The sequence below is a fragment of the Tenrec ecaudatus genome, chromosome 1 (genome assembly GCF_050624435.1).
Source record: "Tenrec ecaudatus isolate mTenEca1 chromosome 1, mTenEca1.hap1, whole genome shotgun sequence".
NCBI lineage: Eukaryota > Metazoa > Chordata > Mammalia > Afrosoricida > Tenrecidae > Tenrec > Tenrec ecaudatus.
The window spans coordinates 19,341,525-19,361,501 of record NC_134530.1 but is presented as its reverse complement, the minus strand read 5'-3'; the positions used below and the strand labels follow the sequence as shown (position 1 = coordinate 19,361,501).

Sequence of the window (19,977 nt, the reverse complement as noted above, 5' to 3'; positions counted from 1 at the left end):
GGAGAAGAATGTGGAACAGAATTCAAAATTATAAGGTTTATTGGTTGGGTAGAGACTGGTGATACCACCAAGATTGTAGTCCTTAGTGACCCGTAAGAACTGGAATTAAACTCGCCCCATATTAGAAAAACTAACAGTTTAAGATCCTAAAGTAGGAAGGTCTCACAGAGAAGGAAGAATGGAAATGAGAACACAGGAGGAAATGGCATAAGTGATGGCAGGTATATTAAGAGGCTAGAAATGGATAGGTGGAAATAAACTGTGCAAATTAAAAAAAATAAACTGACAATCCATGCTGCAAGACTTGATATAATCTCAAGGAGTGGTTTTCAAAATGTTTTAAATTGTTAATTTTATATTATATATTTTACCCCAGTATTATTTGTCCTAAAAAAGAGAGTATCTAAGAATGTGTGGCAGAGTTGGACTATGCTCCTGAAGGTGAGCCGTTTGAAACCACCAGCTGTTCCACAGGAGAAAGATCGGACATTCTAAACCTGTAGAAAATTTCCAGGTCTGAGAATCTACAGAGGTTATTTAATCCTGTCCTATGGAGCTGCTGAGCTGGTACTGACACCATGGCAGTGAGTATTTTGGGCTTTTTTTGGTTATATCAAATACTTACTTCATGCTCCACAAAGCATTAATTTTAAAGAAATCATGAACTAATTGTATATTTTAGAATGAAAATATGGAAATGAGAGGGAATGCGGAGCTGAGACCCAAAGCCAATCTACAGACAATTAGACAACAGCCTTACATAAAAGTCACAAGGAAGAGACGATCCAGTCAGGGTGGAGTATAGCACCAACGAAACATACAACTTTCCTCTAGCTCTTTAATGATTCCTTCCCCTCTCACCCACCACCACAATCATGGTCCCAATTCTACATTACAAATCCGGTCGAACCAGAGGTTGTACAGGGGTACAGACCAGAGGATGTACACTGGAATTACAGGGAATCCAGGACAGATAAACCCTTCAGGACCAATAATGAGAGGAGAAATACCAGGAAGGGATGAGGAAGTTTGGGAGAAAGGAGAAACTGATCACAATGATCTACATATATCCCCCTCTCTGGTGGATGGACAGCAGAAAAGTGGATGAAGGGAGACATTGGACAGTATAAGACATGGAAATGAACAAAGCTGTAATCTCAATGGGAGCATATTGTCTCATCTTTCTCTCTCTGAGCAGTGAATAGGCTTGAAAATCCAACCTTTCAAGTAGCCCAAAGCTTAACTCAACAGGGCTGCTTTCTGTGTGCAGAGAAATATAGGGAGCTATAATTTCCAGAATCATAAAGACAAAGAGATTCACCTGTGATTATTTGAGATGCTGATCAGGCTTCAGGGAGCAACACAAGAGCAAAAGTGAGGCAGATGTTTTGGTGAAGATAATTTTGTGGTCAAGCATAATTGGAGAGCAATGGGTTCTTGTGAAAACATAAAGGCAAATTTCCATTAGTATCATTGAATCCAAGAAGGGATATGTAAACCATTGCTAAACAAATTGAGGTCTAGAGAGGTCTTGTAACTACTGTTCTTGAACCAACAATTACAACAAAAATTCCTACTCTCTGCATGGCAGAAAGTTAGTCATATCCGGGAAATCAGTGACATTGGTCTTACGGATCCCACCATCTTTTTGATGATAGAACAGGCATCCGCGTGCTTAGCTGGTCTGGTTTTCAGTGTGGTCTGGAAGCCGTTTCCAATATTTGAACATACCACCTTTTTGCTTTTCATAATTTATTAGGAACAAGTGTACAGACTTCATGCTCAAATTACTCAACAGGACTTCAGTGTAAAGAAAATAACCCAGGGGGTTTGCAGGTGTCATGCCAGATGTAATCACAAGAAAAACATTTTTGAAAATAGGAATAAGAGAATCTCTGTCCCAGTTTTTAATGGTTCATGATGATAATGAGCACCAGACCTTTGTGATGACTGCATGCTATTCCTCTATGGCGAGTGATGAAATCTATGTCATAACGAAAACTGAAGCATCATGAAATAACTGGCCATTAAAGGATCATATGATTAAAGTAAATACATTTTAAAATATGCAGGAAGTAATTTCAGGTTATGTCTTAAATTTTTTATTGTCTTAAATATTAAGGAGATTGATTTATGTACATAAACTCTTAAAGAACAGAGGACATATAATACAAATTTTTGTGATTTTGAATTTTTTTCTCAAACAGAACTCACTAAACTTAGGAATGTGTTTCCGTTATATAGAATGGATCTCTGCTGAAAATTTTTATTAGGGCTTGCTTTATGTCTTTGTTTCTAAGACTGTAGATAAAAGGATTCAGCATGGGTGTCGCTACAGTGTACATCACTGAGGCTATTGCAGTAGCCCTGGAGTTTTCAATAGCGGCAGAACTAAGATAAACCCCTAAAGCTGTGCCATAGAACAAGGAGACCACGGAGAGGTGAGACCCACAGGTGGAAAAGGCTTTATATTTGCCTCCAGCTGATGAAACTTTCAAAATGGAGGACACAATCTTCATGTAAGAGAAAAGGATCCCAGTGAGTGGAATAAAACAAAGAAGTCCACTTGCTAAATACATGACCAAGACATTGAGGAAGGTGTCAGAGCATGCAAGTTGGATGACCTGATTAAGTTCACAGAAAAAATGGGAGATTTCCAAGTCTGTACAAAAAGACAGTCGCAAAACCAATAAAGCATTTAATAGAGAGTGCACAAATGACAATACCCAGGAGGCCAGAAGCAGGAGGCCACAGAATTTTGGGTTCATGATGACCATATAGTGCAGGGGGTGACAGATGGCCACAAACCGGTCATAGGCCATCACTGTCAATAGGAAGTTGTCCAAGGCCGCAAAAAGCACAAAAAAGTACATCTGTGTGATGCAGTCTTCATATGTAATTACTTTGTTCTGCATCTGGATGTTCAGCAGCATCTTTGGGACAGTGGTGGAGGTGAAACAGATGTCAGCAAAGGAGAGATTGGAGAGGAAGAAGTACATGGGTGTGTGGAGGTGGGAGTCTGTGGTGATGGCCAGGATGATGAGCAGGTTCCCAGTGAAGGTGACCAGGTACATGGAGAGGAACAGTGCAAAGAGTAGGGGCTGAAGCTCTGCCTCTTCAGAAAGCCCCAGAAGGATGAATTCTGGAATGTTAGTATGGTTTCCTGGTTCCATGGAGCTGATGAAACTACTGGGAAAGAGACAAGAGCATTGCAATCTGTATCATAAGTTGTTAACAGTTTAAAGGATGTACTGTCATTTATAATATAAACAATTAATTAATTAATCTCTATTCACACCTGTGTATCTCGATTTGAATCTCATGTACTCAATATTGTCTTTGATGCTGAAACTGTCTACTTGCCATTTCTTCTAATACCATCTTTTCCTTAAAGCGTCATATTTCTCTCCAAATTCATTAACCCTTTGCCGATTCAACAAATGTGTTTGACCAAATATTTTATGCCAAGTGTTCTTTATAGTTGTGGGAACATCAGTGGGAAAAAAAAGAAAAGCCTTACCCTTATTTGATGTGAACAGCATAAGATCCAACTATTGGGCTCTCACCTTCCCGAGTTAGGAAGAGTGATGGAATTTGAAAGACTCAAGGAAACAATTGGTCCTCTGGACTCATGGAGCATGCAAATAGTAGACATGTCTGGAACTGAACTCTCCTCCTTTTACTAATATTCAACTATGTAAATTCAGGAGGGCAGCACTTTCCCAGCAACAAAATTCAGAGTGGAAGGAAGGAAGGGAGAATAAAAACAGGAACATGAAGAGGCAGCGGGATGAGCTATGACACATTAGGGAATTTCAATTGATGAATTAAATCAGAATGTGTGTGATTACTTGAATGCTGGTCAGGTCTGTGAACCATGGAATTTATGGTGACACATAAGGTGTACCTGATGCGCATATAAGGAATCTGAACTGACGTTGTAGTTAAAGTGGTGGGAATAAGGGATCAGATGGTTATGAGGTTGTAAAAGACTCCATGATAAAAAACTTACACATCATTTATTATTTTTATATATATTATTATACCACACCACATTATATCATATCCTATTGCACTATACTGAGAAATCACTTGAAACTGGCTAAGAGTTTGGCATTTACAATCAACACGGGGGAATCTACAGGCAAGCCTGGTGATCTGCTTCCCAAAGAGCACAACTTTGAAAATTGCAAAGCACAGTTTTACTCTGCACATGTGGATTCATCTTGAGTTGGAGTTGACTTGGTGACAGCTGACAACCTCAATATTGTTATGTGATACAGTGTAGTGTTATTTGTATATACTAATATAATGTAAAGGAATCGTATAATTCCACTTTCAAAAAAGGTATTCTTCCTTTAATTTCTATGTGGGTAGAGTATTTCCCTTTTTGGACTTTAGATGACAGGTTAAGGTGTCTGCTCAATTCATAACTCATTTACTGATAACTGCTCCTGCTCGCTCCACATTGATCTATGATGGTGTGTTATGGAGGCTGAGCAAATTCAGCAAGAAAAAAACACTAAAAGATAATGTCAGTTTCACTCTCCTATAAAACCTGAGTTGAGAGTCAATAATCCAAAATCAGGTCTTTGGGTATTTCAAAGACCAGTAATCCTTTGGGCAGAGATTTTATTGTGGCCATCCTCTGCCTTGTGATAGAAAGCCAGAGTACTGAGAGGAAGGAAGGAATGAAATAGACAAAAGGGGAGGAAAGGAGATCAGTATGAGAATCAGAGAAAAGAAGGTTATATTACTTAAATTTCACAATACCCAGAAAAGTAATAATAGTGGAATTACCCAACTAGATAAATACTTTAATATATGTTATTTTAATGAATTCTTATACTAATATTAGAAATATAATATTAAAATATTAATAATTAATTGAAATATTCATATATAGGTAAATTGAAAAGGATTTTTTAAAAGTACTTTTTTCACTCCTTTTCCAAAATTCAGTGCACTTAGGATTCGTTTTGAGATTAAACGCAGTGATTGCTTAATATACTAGTCAAATGCTAGTGGATTCTATAAACTAAAAAAAAGATTAATGATATTCATAGTTTATAACCTTTTCATATAAGCTAGAGCAAGGGGAATATTTCTTAACAAATTCTGTGAAACCAGCTGTATCCTAATATCAAATCCAGGAGTCCTAGTAGGAGAATGGATTACTTACTACGCTGCAACAGCAAGATCAACAATTTGAAATCACCAGCCACTGCATGGGAGAAAGATGGGAGAAAGAATAAAAGTCTTGGAAACTCATGGGGACAATTATACTCTGTCCTTCAGGGTCTCTATGACTCAGAATAGATTCAACGGCAGTGAGTAATATCAAAACCAGATACAAATATATAATAAAGGAAGACTATCTTTCGATATTAGTCATGATAAAAAATCTTCAACAAAACACTAACTAATTGAATCCAACAAAACTAAACGTCCCCAGGAAGGGCAACAACATCATGATGCATTTCAGCAGGATTGCAGAGCCGGGATAAGCACGCACTTACCGTCTGTTCCCTTACGGAGAATGTCAGATACTGGCAAGAAGGGAACATGTCTACTCATTTCTTTGTGTCCAGACTATAAGTTAATGCTAAACTAGAGTTTTGTGAGTGACGATGTGAACAAATAGTTGAATGAGGTTAAGAGACACGTTGATGCAGGGAAGCAAGGAAGGCTGTTGAGAGAAGGAGGTGACAGGAATGAGAGCCAGCACCGGGGAAGACAGATCAGAGAAAGAAGACATTGTTCTGTAGCCAGAATCAGTCTCTAGGACCAGAGACTCTAACTCATCAGGACTTTATCCATTAAACTTGCTTTTATTTGTTATACTGTTGATAGGCCTACACATACTACCTAAAGAGAGGGTCATCACGCATCACCACTCTCCAGACATCTGCGAAGATGTTGTACCTCATCCAGATAAGACTTCACCAGTGCAGTTTCTCCCTCAGTTAATGCTAAAGTTAGATGTTGTGCCCCAGGAAGAACATGGAGATGGACCCACTCGTGAGCCTTCTAGAAGGTATAGCTCTGTTTTCTTGTCACCTTAGATGAATCGAGTAGATCTTGGTCAGTGTAGAGGAAGTATTTACAGTCCTTTGGCTCTAGTGGATGAAATCCCTTGTTCCTCATTATGAAGTATTCTTTTGTCTCACATTCCCTGAGAATTTTATTTCTCTGGAGCTAAGAGAACAAAATTCAGACTTGTGCCACTCTGTCCTTTGGGAGACAATTTGGAACTCTGTGTACAGCTTTCTCCCATGGGACTGCTTTTTCACAGAAGGTGGTCATCTCTACTGTGCTGTGTCTCCAGCATGCAGGGGAATGTCTAATGATCACTCTGAGATGCATGTCTTTCTCCAAAGACCTGAAGATCGCAGATGGATATCATTTACCAAGAGGCCAGTGTTTTATGAAGCACTTCTGCTCACACATCTATCTCCACCACACCACTGCTGTATTTTTTCTATGTCTTTTATTTCAATTAATTGACAATAGACCCTGAGCAAATGGAATGCCATCCATATAGATAGGCTGTTGGAAGATAAGATGATAGGACATTCTCAGCGAGTGTCTACACATCTATGGATAATAATAAATAAAAAACCTAAATGTAACAATGTCCATAATATGGTTCATATATATTATTGAAATTTTATTTCACAATATCATATAATATAATGATAAAAATATAACATAATAACATTTCACATTCCATATAAAGATATTCATAGGTATCTCTTATTATTTTTTAGAATGATTTGCTAATTCAAATCAATGATACCTGAGACATACTAAGTGTTATCTGAAAGGGAATTTGTTAGCTTTCTGTTTTGTGAATGGGAAGAGGTATTGCAGCAGGATCCACTCTAGTTGAACACGTGAGGAGAGAAGAAAGAAATCTTTCTGAGGAGGAGCCACTTAAGCCAATAGATAGAAGATGGTGAGTGGAAGAAGTGTCCTTGGGAAGAGACTCCTCTGGCTTGATAGGTATCTGCTTCGGGGGCATTTGTGTACATTTTACAGCTGAACTCCACCACTCACCATTCTGGTTTGCCTATTAGCATCAATTAAAATCATATCTACCTGATCAGTCCATGCGATGATAAACACATGTGGATGGGCTCCACCACAAAGGCTGAATAAAATATATTAAAGGATACTCTAATATTAGAGGATACTCAAGATTTGTACGTGAATACCCAGTGCATTGCATTCTGTGTTGCTTCCTATTTTGCAATTCATTTTTGTGTGAGTGATTTTGTACATTAGTAATTACTAGTGTGCTTCAAAAATTTGTTAAATATTTGCATTAATATTTAATGGTACATTGCTACAACTTTTCCAACCCTCACATATAGCCCTCATGTATTGCTGGAGGAGGGCGGGGATAAGGGTGCAAGTATTGTGAAGAACACATCGTTGTTTCCTCCAAATGCTACCCCTAGGTGCAGCAAGTGACCAGCAATTCAACTGCTAGGTACAAAAAGAATTAAAAATAAGTATTTAAGCAAATACTGGTATATGAATTCTGACAAAAGCAGTATTCACAAATACTTACTGGTAGAAACAAACAAAATGTCAACAGATGAGCACAATGTGTCATCTATATATACTAGTTGATTGTTTGTCATTGAGAAACCATGAAGCAAGATTACATGATATGGAATGGGTGATTCTTGGAATCCTACTCCTACTGAGGAAGAAAACTGACGGCCGTGCAGTCAATTCTGACTCAGAGTGACCTGTTGGGTAGAGCAGAACTCCTCAGAGGTTCCCCAGGCTGGGATCTTTATAGAACAAACTGACAGATCTTTCTCCCATAGAGGAACTAGTGACTTTGAGACTTCAAACTGCTGAAATTTAGGTTAGTAACTGTGTTAATTTGGTTTTGCGTTAATGTGGTTGGGCCAGGATTCTTAGTAGTGTACCAGTTGGTGTTTCCCCTTGATGTGATCCAACAAAAAAAAACTCCATGATGAAATTTAATGTGAACAGTAAAGCAGATGTAAGAGGATTAGGGAGGAGACAATCGCATCACCCATGTCACAGCTCTGCTGCAAATGACAAAAAGTTTCCTCAGGGGTATGACCTACTCTTATGTAAGCAGACTTTGTAGGTGGACTTGCCACTTCCTCCTTGCTGGATCAGCTTCCAACATCTGTCTCTGGCCCTGGTGTTTTGGCTTTAAGCCAAAGGCCTGCTCTATTGCCTCACAATTTGAGAGCTATCCATGACTTGCCATATGACTGCCAACTTTGTTTTTTTGTTTTTTACTCTGCAGTCTGAAGCCTGACCTGTTGAACTTGAACTTTTCTGCCTCTTTCTGCACCAGCCTGTGATCTTTCGGCTTCCTGGGTGGTCTTCCTGCTTCCTGGTTGGCCAACCACAGCAGTTCCTGGGTCTTGTTAAGACTCCAGTTTAACATCTGACCCAGGGATTGGAGCCCGATTGTGCTTACTCACTTCTCCATTTCTCTGTATGGCTATAGAGACACAGAGAGATAGGAAAAATAATATGTATCAAGGGAATTTCTCACACTTGTGAAAGTGTATTAGAGATACATAAATAGATAGATGGATAAATAGATAGCTATAGATATCAAGATATCATGGGTCTTGTTCCCACTGAGGATGCATTCTAGCACCCAAGGAGAGCTTCACTTCCGTGTCACAAGGGTTCCATTGGTCTGTGTGGGGTGAGGGGCACTCCAGAGGCCATGTATCATGTACTCCCATTTATATGAAATATTCCATTAGCCAATATTTATTAAGCATTCTAAAGTGCATGTTTATCCATTTCATACTGAGAGCATTGGCAGAATCCTACAATTTCTTCAACATTAAGTCTTGTGTTACATGTGTAATTTGTAATATAAGTTGTATTGTTTGCTTTCCTTGAAAAGGAATAAATATAATCCTATCACAGATAGCACTGCACTTAAAGATAGCTCTTGAAATATCCTTTCAGAGGGGCAACAGATCACAATCATCTATATTACCACCACCACCCATAGGGGTACAAACAACAGAAATGTTGGTGAAGGGAGACTGCAGACAGTGTGAGTTATGAAAATAATAATAATTTATAATTATGAAGGGGTCAGGAGGGTAGGAGGATGGGGGAGGGAAAAATAGGAGCTTATACCAAGGGCTCAAGTAGAAACAAAATGTTTTGAAAAGGATAATGGTGACATATGTACAGATGTGTTTTATACATTGATACATGAATTGGTATAAGCTCTGTAAGACCCCACAATAAAATAATGTCAATTTAAAATGAAGAGAGATTTTTTCTGCCAATAAATTCACACCTTTCCTCATGAAGGTGTCATTCATGGCATAGTGAACTGTACGATTTTCTGATTTTAAATGCCCCGTTTCAACGCATTCATGTCCAGAATCTCAATCATTTTATATTCCATTACTTATTTTATGACTTCCTGTTTCCCTAGATTCCTGCTTCATAGATTCCAAGTTCTGAATATTAGGTGATTTTTGCAGGCGTTTAATTTTTTTCATTTTGAGTCATGCCCCATCAGCCAATGAAGCACTGGAAGGCTCTACTCTGCAGCGTTGACACCGTCCCTGGCAATGTAGACAACTCTACTTGGAGAAGGCAGCTCTTCCTCTGTCACGTTCTGAGTGCCCTCTGACCGGAGGGGCTCATCTTCTGGCACTCTGTCTGGCAAAGCTCTCCTTCTGTTCAGTAGGCCTTCAGTATCTGACGGTGTCCTGATGCTGTGCGTAAGGGGGTTGTGGTCAGTTCCTCTGAAGTGGACAGCTACATTCTTTCTTGTGTTCTATTCTCTGTTTGGAAGCTCCCCTGAAAGAAACTTGTTGAGTTTGTCTTTTGTAATTTCAGTGACATGTTTACAGCAACACACAAGCCACCACAGTATTACAAAAAAGAGGTAGTGGTCCATTTGAGAAACATGATTAGCCTTTAAATGGTAACATTATAAATCACCTCCCTAGGGTATGTCATAAGTATAATGATAAATTAATATTTAGCGAAGGTAGTAAAATTTCAAATACTCATTAGGAAATGAAAGTATATATGTACAGGACAGCTTTGGGACCACAACACAAAGTTTCATAGATTGTTGACCTATACAGATCCAATATTCAAGTGATTGGACAATACTTTTGCAAAACTTAGGGTTGGACAAAGGTCAATCAATAATGCTCATTCCCCAAAGTAGAGCCATGCCTGCTAGATGATTCACAGATGTCATTAAAGTAGAGAGTTTGAAATACTCCATGGCCTTGCTGACCTGCCTTCCATCTGCATCTTCTCGCAGTAGTGCCTTAATCCAAGAGAGTCATTCAGTTTCTTAAATGCACTGCAGGTGAGTTCAAGACACAATCCAGTTTACTGAGTGGGAGTTTCTAATCAGAACCTGTTGTGACCTGTGAAGGAAGTTGTTCTTGTGTCCTTCTCTCTTCAACATAAGTAACCGACCGCATCTAAGAAGACCTCTGTCAAAGTGGTTACAAAGATGGACAAATAATTGCATGATACATAGACTGTGAGCATTAGGCAGACACAGAATGGATTCAAAGATTACCTGACCCGAGAACAGAAGTCTCCCTTCATCTTATAGTCCTGGCCCATACAATATTTCTTTTTTAGTGATTGAATAACCACTCAGCATCATGATTTTCCAGTTCATCCATCATCAGAACTTTCATGGATTCGTCACTCTTCTTATGAATACGCAGTATTCAATTGTGTTTATGTACCAGTTTCTTTATCAATTCTCCCACTGATAGACATTTGAGCTGTTCCCAGTTTATTGTGAACTCTCTGTGATAAACATAGGAAAGCATACATCTGTCTGTGTTGTTACTTCTTTCAGGTATCTACTCAGCAGAGGAATTGCTGGGTTGTCTGGTATTTCTATTTCCAGCTATTTTGAATATTGACATATCAATTTTCACAACATTTGCACACATTTAAAGCCCACTACCCAATTAAAATAAACTACTCTGGAGCATTTCATTTCAATTTTCTGATCTGAGACAGTGGAAACAAGGCAGCAGAAATAAGTCCCGTGGTTTGTCATATGAGAGTGGGCCACGGCAGATCTCCATGAGTGCTTTTCCTCTTGAAATAAGAATTAATTTTTTTAAGTTTCTAGGTGGTTTTCCAGAAAGAACAAAATATGAGGATATGGCAATGAGTCCAAAATAAAGAAAAATATCATTGTTCATATATACACAAACATTTGCATACAACATTTTTCAAATGTACATTTTATGTCTTCCTGGAATTGTTCAACTGCTAAACTCAGAGATGTGTCATAATTTCAAAATAATTTATTGGGAGCTCTTATAATTCTTATCGCAATGCATGCATCCATGAGTCAAGCACATTTGTACATATATTGCCTTCATCCTTTTCAAAAGTTTGTTTCTCCTTGAGCCCTTGATATCAGCTCATTTTCCCCTTCCCCACCTTCCCTTCCCTCATGAACGCTTGGTAGCTTATAAATTATTGTTTTTTCATGTCTTACACCATCACCAACTTTCGTTGTTGTTGTCCCCCTGGGCGGAAGTTATATCCTGATCATTGGGATAGGTTCACCTATTCTTCTCCCACTTTCCCCTTAGCCTTTTGGTATTGCTACTCTAATTATTGATCCTGAGGGGTTTATCTATCCTAGATACCCTGTGCTGTGACCTCTTACCTCTACCAGTGTACATGCTCTGGTCTAGCCAGATTTGTAAGGTAGAAATGGGGTCATGACAGAGGGGGAAAGAAGCATTAAAGAACTAGAGGAAAGGTGTATGTTTCATCGGGGCTATACTGCACCCTGATTGGCTCATGTCATCCTTATGATCCTTCTGTAAGGGGATGTCCAATTGTCTACAGATGGGCTATGGGTTTCCACTCCACCCTCCCCCTCACTCACATAGATATAATTTTTTGTTCTGAGCCTTTGATGCCTGGTACCTGATCCCACTGTCAACATTATCATGCAGGCTGGTGTGCATCATCAATGTGGACTTTGTTGCTTCTCAGCTAGTTAGTTGGCTGCTTGTTTATCTTTAAACTTTTCAGACCACAGATGCTGTAGCTTTTGCTAGCCAGACACCATTAGCTTTATTCACCACATTAGCCTGTGCACCCATTTTGTCATCAGTGATTGTGTCAGAAAATTGAGTGTGGTAGTTACATAATTTGTTTTTCAATTTGAGACTTGAGAGTGAAGGGGTGGAATTTAGCCTGTCAATCAGATCACAGCATTATGACCTCATTTGGAGGTGCTAAGGAGATAAATAGCTTGCTGGAGATGGGACCCATGCTCACTCCCAGTGAGACATTACTGACCATGAGCCACATGGAGATTTGCTGATGGCAATCAGAGCCCTGGAATTCTGATGTAAAAACATTTAGAGATCATCATGAACCTCAAAAAATACATTTTAACACTTTTCCTCTTGACAACCATCTCATTTCAGTGTGAAAAAGCAAAGCATTATTCGGTGCATCCAACTAATGCACAGTTGCGACAACAGTTGGCTGTTTCAGGTGTTTGCCTTTTCAAAATTCATGGAGCTTATCACGCTTTTCATTACTTCTCGTAACTCTGGGAGCAGCATCTTCATTGCTAATATTTGTGATGAGCCATACAGTGAGTTCAGTGACTTTTGGTGACTCATTCAGTAGCAAACGTTGAAATCCAGATCAACTCCCTAGTATAGCTGGAGCACCATCTGTGCAAACACCACAAACCTTTTCCCAAGAGACCTTATGCTCTTTCAAAGCGATTCAACTGAGTCAAATGCATTATGTGTAGTAGTTGTCTTTACAAAAGATGTGAAAAAAGAAACTTATCTATAGCGGCACCACCATTAATATACCTCATGTAAATCAGTAACTGGGAACAGTGTGCAATGTCATCAAGCTGGATGTAAATTATTGGACGTGGAGCAGATTTAATTTCCTTGATTACCTGATCCAAAATATCAGCAGACATGTCATCTATTCTTCTGCAGACTGTGCACTCAATTTTGTAACAAATTTGTCTCCAATCATAACTTGTACAATGTCTTTGGCCACTGACAACAATAAATCCTCACCAATGGTGTGAGGTTTCATAGCTATTGCAATTCTGAGTGCCACCAAATATGAAGTTTCAACATCTGTTACGTTTGTTTGTGGTACTTCCCACCAGTGTCAAGTCTGGCTTTCTTGAGTCCATCAGCGTTGCTTCTAAATAGTTGGTCTCCGTGCCAGCAAAGCTTAGATGCTTGCTATCAAAATGGCATTTCAGTTTCTTCAGCTTCATAGAATCGGCTGATAGAACTTCACACAAATAACACATTGTGCTGTCTCAATTCCTGTTGTAATTATTGACGTAAAACCATACTGTAACAAATCCTCACTATATTTTCTTTTCTTAACATTCTTCTCTACATGATCCCTTGTCATGGGATGGTTTGCTAATGAAAATAATATATAACAATAGCTTTCGTAATACAAAGCATAATGCACGGCAGAGTTCAGTCAATGCAGTTCATTAAAGTTTCCTATGGTTTACCATTCTTTCTGTAGTTTGTTTTTTTTTTACCATACCTGTTACTATCACAAGGGGGCAGTATTCATATCAACCACAGCTGAATATAAAAAACCAATCAACATCCAGATTAAGTTCCAATCATAATCATATATATATATATACATACATATCAGTAGTTAATGATTTTACAGTACATTATATTACTTTTAGCCAGTAATTAAAATTCATGACGTGTTTTACCTCTAATCCTACTGCTTTCAACACAGCAGCTGCTTTCTACACAGTAGCTGCTCTCAATGCAGTAGCAACTCTCTACACCTGTGTGACTGGTGTCATAAGTACATTATGGCACCAACCCTGTCACATACACCTGCGTTTGTTCACGATGGAGCTAGTGCGATGGTGTCCTGATATAGGGTACTCATATGTGGGTGTATCTGCATATGGAGGGACCCGCCTTGAGATGGATAGAGGAACAGTGTTTCCATTGGTCATAGGCAACCCCTGTGAAGTGGTCTTCGACACCCAAACGGTTCACAACCAACAGGTTGGGATCCACTAATAGAGAATTTTTGACGTAAGCACAAGGAGTGATTTTCACAATGTTTGAATTGTTAATTTTATATTATATATTTTACTACAGTATTATTTGTCCTTAAAAGAGGAGTATCTAAGAATATGTGGCAGAGTTGGACTGTGCTCCTCAAGGTGAGGTGTTCGAAACCACCAAATGCTCCACAAAAGAAGCTGGGTCTTACTACTCCTGTAGAGAATTCCAGGTTTGAGAACCTACAGAGGCAATTTAACCCTGTCCTTTAGAGCTGCTGAGCTGGTACTGACTCCATGGCAGTCATTCTTTGGGTGTTTTTTAAAATTTTTTTGGTGTTATCAAATACTCAAGTCATACTCCACAAAGCATCCATTCTAAAGAAATCATGACTAACTGTACATATTTGAATGGAAACATAAAAAAGAGCCAGCTCGCGGAACCAAGACCCAAAGCCAATCTGTAGACAAGTGGAGAACAAATTACAGTAGTCACAAGGAAGAGACAAGCCAGTCAGGGTGCAGTATAGCAGGGATGAAACATACAACTTTCCTCTAGTTCTTTAATGATTCCCCACCGCCACTATCATGACCCCAATTCAACTTGCAAATCCAGCTAAACTAAATCATGTACACTGGTACAAATAAGAGCTCAACACATCGTGAATTCAGGACAGATAAACCCCTCAGGACCAATAATGAGTGTAGCCATACCAGGAGGATAACATAAGGTGGGGGAAAATAAGGGGAGCAGATCACAATGATCTATGTATAACCCACATGCGGGGGAACAGACAACAGAAAAGTAGGTGAAGAGTCACAGCAGTTGGGGTAAGACATCCAAAAAAGATTATGAATTATCAAGATTTCAGGAGGGAGGGAGGGCCAGGGAGGAGGGACATGCACTGACACCAAGGGCTCAAGTAGAAGGAGCAGGAAGGGAGGGGAAAAATGAGGAGCTGATATCAAGGGCTCAAATAGAAAGCATATATTTTGAGATGATGAGGGCAACAATTGTACAATTGTACAAATGAGCCTGACATGATGGAGATATATATATGGATTGCGATAAAAGTTGTATGATCCCTCAATAAGATGATTTAAAAAAATTTTTAAAAATATGTGAAAAAATCTTAAGGGAATTTGGATGTAATCAGGTTGTTCACTCATTTTATAAGGCATTCCCCTAGTTAAAGTGCTAGGCTGCTAACCAAAAATGGAGATTCAAATCCACTACCTGCTCCCTGGTTGAAACATGCGGTAGTCTGCCTCTCTGAAAAAAATTCCAGCTTCCGACATCCTATGAGGCAGTTATTCATCACTGTCTGTGTGCTGTGAGGTGGACCCCATGACAGTGGGTTTGAATCGAGTCTACATTTTTCATGAAGGAATAGGGGGCTAGTACTTAACACTCCTGTATGACCCACCCACTTCCCCTGCTCTCAAGTGTGTCTGACTCATTGGACTGAACTGAACTGTGTGATACAGTTTACAAAGCTGCAATTTCTTATAGAAATAATTTTATTGAGGGCCCGTACAACTCTTATCACAATCCATACATAAATCCATTGTGTCAAACACATATATACATTTGTTGCCATCATCATTCTCAAAACATTTTCTTGCTACTTCAACCCTTGGTAGCAGCTCCTCATTTTTCCCCTCGCTCCCCTCAACCTCCATTCCTAGTTGGCAAAGTGCATTGACAAAGGTTTAAATATAGGCATTTGCATATGTAAATATATTTCTATATGACTATTAGGAAATAGATCTATATGGGTTTAGTATTAAGATAGCCAATGGACGTTGGGCCTCTACTCAGGTACTCCCTCAATACAAGAACACTTTGTCCTATTAACCTAGCATTCCATGATGCTCACCTTCCCAACATGATTGCTGAAGGCAAAGCAGGTACATAAGCAAATATGGTGAAGAAAGCAGATGGTGGTCACCTATGAAATGATATAGCATCTGGAGTCTTAAAGACATGAAGATAAACGAGTGGTTATCCAACTGAGAAGAAACAAAGCCCACATGGAAGAAGCACGCCAGCCTGTGTAACCACAAGGTGTCAATAGGATCAAGTATCAGGCACCAAAGAACAAAAAATCATATCATTGTGAAGGAGGGGGAGTTGAGAGGGGAGTCCCACATCCCATCTATAGGTAAGTGACTATCCCTTGTACAGATGGCTCATGGGAAGGAGATGAGCCAGGTAGGGTGCAGTATAACACCAATTAAACATATACCATTGCTCTAGCTCCTTAGTGCTTCCTCCCCCCACTATCATAATCCCAATTCTATCTTATACTGGTACACATAAGACCTGGAAACACAGGGAATCCAGGACAGATAAACCCTTCAGGACCTACAAAGAGAGTAGCCATACCAGGAGGGTAAAGGGAATGTGGGGGAGAAAGGGAGAACTGATCACAATGGTTTACATATAACCTCCTCCCTTGAGGACAGACAATTGAAAAGTGGATGCATGGAGACATCAGACAGTGTAAACATGCAAAAAAAAAAAGTAACGCTGTCAGCCAAATGGGAGCATATGGTCTCATATTTCTCCCTCTGAGCAGTGAATGGGTTTGAAACTCTAATCTTTCAAGTAGCCCAAAACTTAACTCAACTGAGCTGCTTCCTCAGTGCAGAGAAAATATAGGGATCATGAAAACCAAGAGTTTCACATGTAATTATTTGAGATCTTGATGAGATCGCAGGGAGAGACTCAAGGGCACACGTGAGGCGATGCCTTGATGAAGATAATTTCATGATCAAGCATAATTGGGGAGCACTGTGTTAGTTTGAAACAATAAAGGCCGAATTCCTGTAGCATCATTGAAGCCAGGAAGGGATGCGTATACATTTGTTAAACAAATGGAGGTCTACAGAGGTCTTGAAAACAATGGTATTGAACTAACTATTACAACAGAAATTCCTACTATCTGGATGGCAGGAGATTAATCATGCATAGGGAGTCAATAACTTCAGTCTTTTTGATTCTACCATCTTTCTGATGATAGAAGAGATATGAACATGCTAATCGGGTGTGGTTTTCAGTGTGGTTCTGGAAGCCATATTCAATGTTTGAATATTCCACTAGTGCTTTGAATAATTTCATAAAAACAGGTTTAAAAATTTCATGCTCAAAATATTCAAAAGGACTTCAGTATAAAGAAAATACCCAGGTGGGTTGAAGGTTTAAGACAGATGGAATCACAAGAAAAATATTTTCCAAAATAAGAATCACAGGAATTCTGTGCCTGTTTTTAAGGCTCAGGATAATAATGAGCACTGGTCCCTGGGATAATTGTATGCAATTCCTCTATGGCGAGTAATGAAAAATCTCTTTCTTATATATAGCTGAAGCACCTTAAAAAATTTCACATGGAAATGAAGATTCCGTTAAAGTAAATATATTTTTAAGAAAATGCACTGGAAGTATTTTCACATTATGTATTCAATTTTTCATATTATGTCTTAAATTTAGGAGATGGAATTATATACATAAGCACAGTTAGAACTCAAGAAAGTATAATACAGATTTTTATTATTTCAAATTTTGTTTTTCAAAAGTAGCTCTCTAAACTTAAGGATGAGTTTCTGTGATATACGATGTTCCTCCACTGAACAGTTTTCTTAGGGCTTGCTTTATGTCTTTATTTCTAAGACTGTAGATAAAAGGATTCAGCATGGGTGTGGCTACAGTGTACATCACTGAGGCGATTGCAGTGGCCCTGGAGTTTTCAATAGCAGCCAAGCTAAAATAAACACCTAAAGCTGTACCATAGAACAAGGAGACCACAGAGAGGTGAGACCCACAGGTGGAAAAGGCTTTATATTTGCCCTCAGCTGATGACATTTTCAAAATAGAGGACACAATCTTGATGTAAGAGAAAAGAATCCCACTGAATGGAATAACACCCAGAGTTGCACTTACTAAATACATGACTAAGTCATTGAGGAATGTGTCAGAACAAGCAAGATGGACAACCTGATTAAATTCACAGAAAAAATGGGAGATTTTCAGTTCTGTACAAAAAGACAGTCGTAAAAGCAATAAAACATTTAATAGAGACTGCAGAAATGACAATGCCCAGGCGGTCAGAAGCAGGAGGCCACAGAATCTTGGGTTCATGATGACCATATAGTGCATTGGGTGACAGATGGCCACAAACCTGTCATAGGCCATCACTGTCAATAGGAAGTTGTCTAAGCCCGCAAAAAGCAAGAAAAAGTACATCTGTGTGATGCAGTCTTCATATGTAATTACTTTGTTCTGCATCTGGATGTTCATCAGCATCTTTGGGACAGTGGTGGAGGTGAAACAGATGTCAGCAAAGGAGAGGTTGGAGAGGAAGAAGTACATGGGTGTGTGGAGGTGGGAGTCTGTGGTGATGGCCAGGATGATGAGCAGGTTCCCAGTGAAGGTGACCAGGTACATGGAGAGGAACAGTCCAAAGAGGAGGGGCTGCAGCTCTGCCTCTTCAGAAAGCCCCAGAAGGATGAATTGTGGAACATGAGTGTGGTTTCCTGGTTCCATGGAGCTGATGAAACTACTGGGAAAGGGAAAAGAGCATTGCAAACTCTGCCATAATCTCTTAAGAACAGTTTAAGGGACATACTGCTATTTATAATTTTAACAATCAACCAATTAATCCATATTCATATCTGTATATCTCATGTTCTTGAATCTCATGTGCTCAATATTCTGTTTGAAGCTGAAACTGTCAAGTTGTCCTTTGTTCCATTACCATCTTTTCCCTAAAACTTTATATTTCTCTCCAAATTCATTAAGACTTTGATTGTTAATTCAACAAATGTGTTTGACCAAATATTTTATGCCAAGTATTCTTGAAAATTGTGAGAATCTCAGAGAAAAAAATAAAATTTTAACTCTTATTTAATGTGATTTTACTCTTAGAAGATGCAAGTATTGCGCTCACCCTTCACAGAGGTTGGAAGAGTATTGGAAATGCCAAGACGATTGATGCAATGGACTCATGGAGCAGGCACACAGCAGTCACGTCTGGAACAGAACTCCCATCCAAACAGCAGTAATCAGCTACATTAAGGTCAAGAGGGAAGCACTTTCCCAGGAACAGAATTCAGAGGGTTATGGAGGAAGGAGGAATGGAAACAGGAAACACAGGGAAGCAGCAGGATAAGCTAAATACACCGGGGAATTGCAGTAAAGAACTTATATCAGACTGTGTTGATTTCTTCAATATTTGTGCAATTTTGTAAACCATGCAATTTACAGTAAGATGTAAGCGAGTTATCAAGTAAAAAGAAATTCTTCTTAGTATATTCACTTGTGATAAAGAGAAACCTGAATGCAGTTTGGATGCTAGTCACGAGAAGAACATGTTGTACAGAGACAGCGCCTGTGCTCCCCCGACACAGGACTATTCCTCACCCCCTTTGACAACACAGTGGATGGTGTAACTGAGGGGCAACAAAGGAACCTGGACTGAAGTTGTAGCTAAAAGTGATGGGAATATGGGATCAGGTTGTTGTGAGGTTGTAGAAGATTCCATGATAAGGAGCTTAAACGTCATTTATAATTTTATATGTATTATTACAACAAACCACATTATATCATATCATAATGTATTTTACTGAGCCGCTAGGTGGTGCAAATGAACAAGCATTGGACTACTAGCTAAGTGTTTGTCATTTACAATCAATATGGAGAAATCTAAAGGCAAGCCTGGTGATCTGCTTCCCAAAGGTCACAGCCTTGAAAATCCAAAGCCCAGTTCTACTCTGCACATGTGGGTTCATCCAGAGTTGGAGTTGACTTGGTGACAGCTGACAGTATCAATATTGTTATGTCCTGCAGTGTAGTGTTATTTGTATATACTAATATAATGTACATTAAC

General features: G+C 39.1%; 2 protein-coding genes across 2 annotated transcripts; both read right to left on the bottom strand.

Moving 5' to 3' along the window:
- Positions 1 to 1,907: 1,907 nt before the first annotated feature.
- On the bottom strand, positions 1,908 to 3,194 carry LOC142449916 (olfactory receptor 7A5-like). The gene is made up of 2 exons (XM_075551298.1): positions 2,271 to 3,194; positions 1,908 to 1,943 (listed from the first exon to the last, which is right to left on the bottom strand). Exons 1-2 carry the CDS (start codon positions 3,171 to 3,173, stop codon positions 1,908 to 1,910), a joined length of 939 nt encoding a protein of 312 aa, XP_075407413.1. The 5' UTR covers positions 3,174 to 3,194.
- A 14,487-nt stretch (positions 3,195 to 17,681) lies between these two features.
- On the bottom strand, positions 17,682 to 18,635 carry LOC142449858 (olfactory receptor 7A10-like). Its single transcript, XM_075551170.1, has one exon. The coding sequence runs from the start codon at positions 18,633 to 18,635 to the stop codon at positions 17,682 to 17,684; it is 954 nt and encodes a 317-aa protein (XP_075407285.1).
- Positions 18,636 to 19,977: the final 1,342 nt, after the last annotated feature.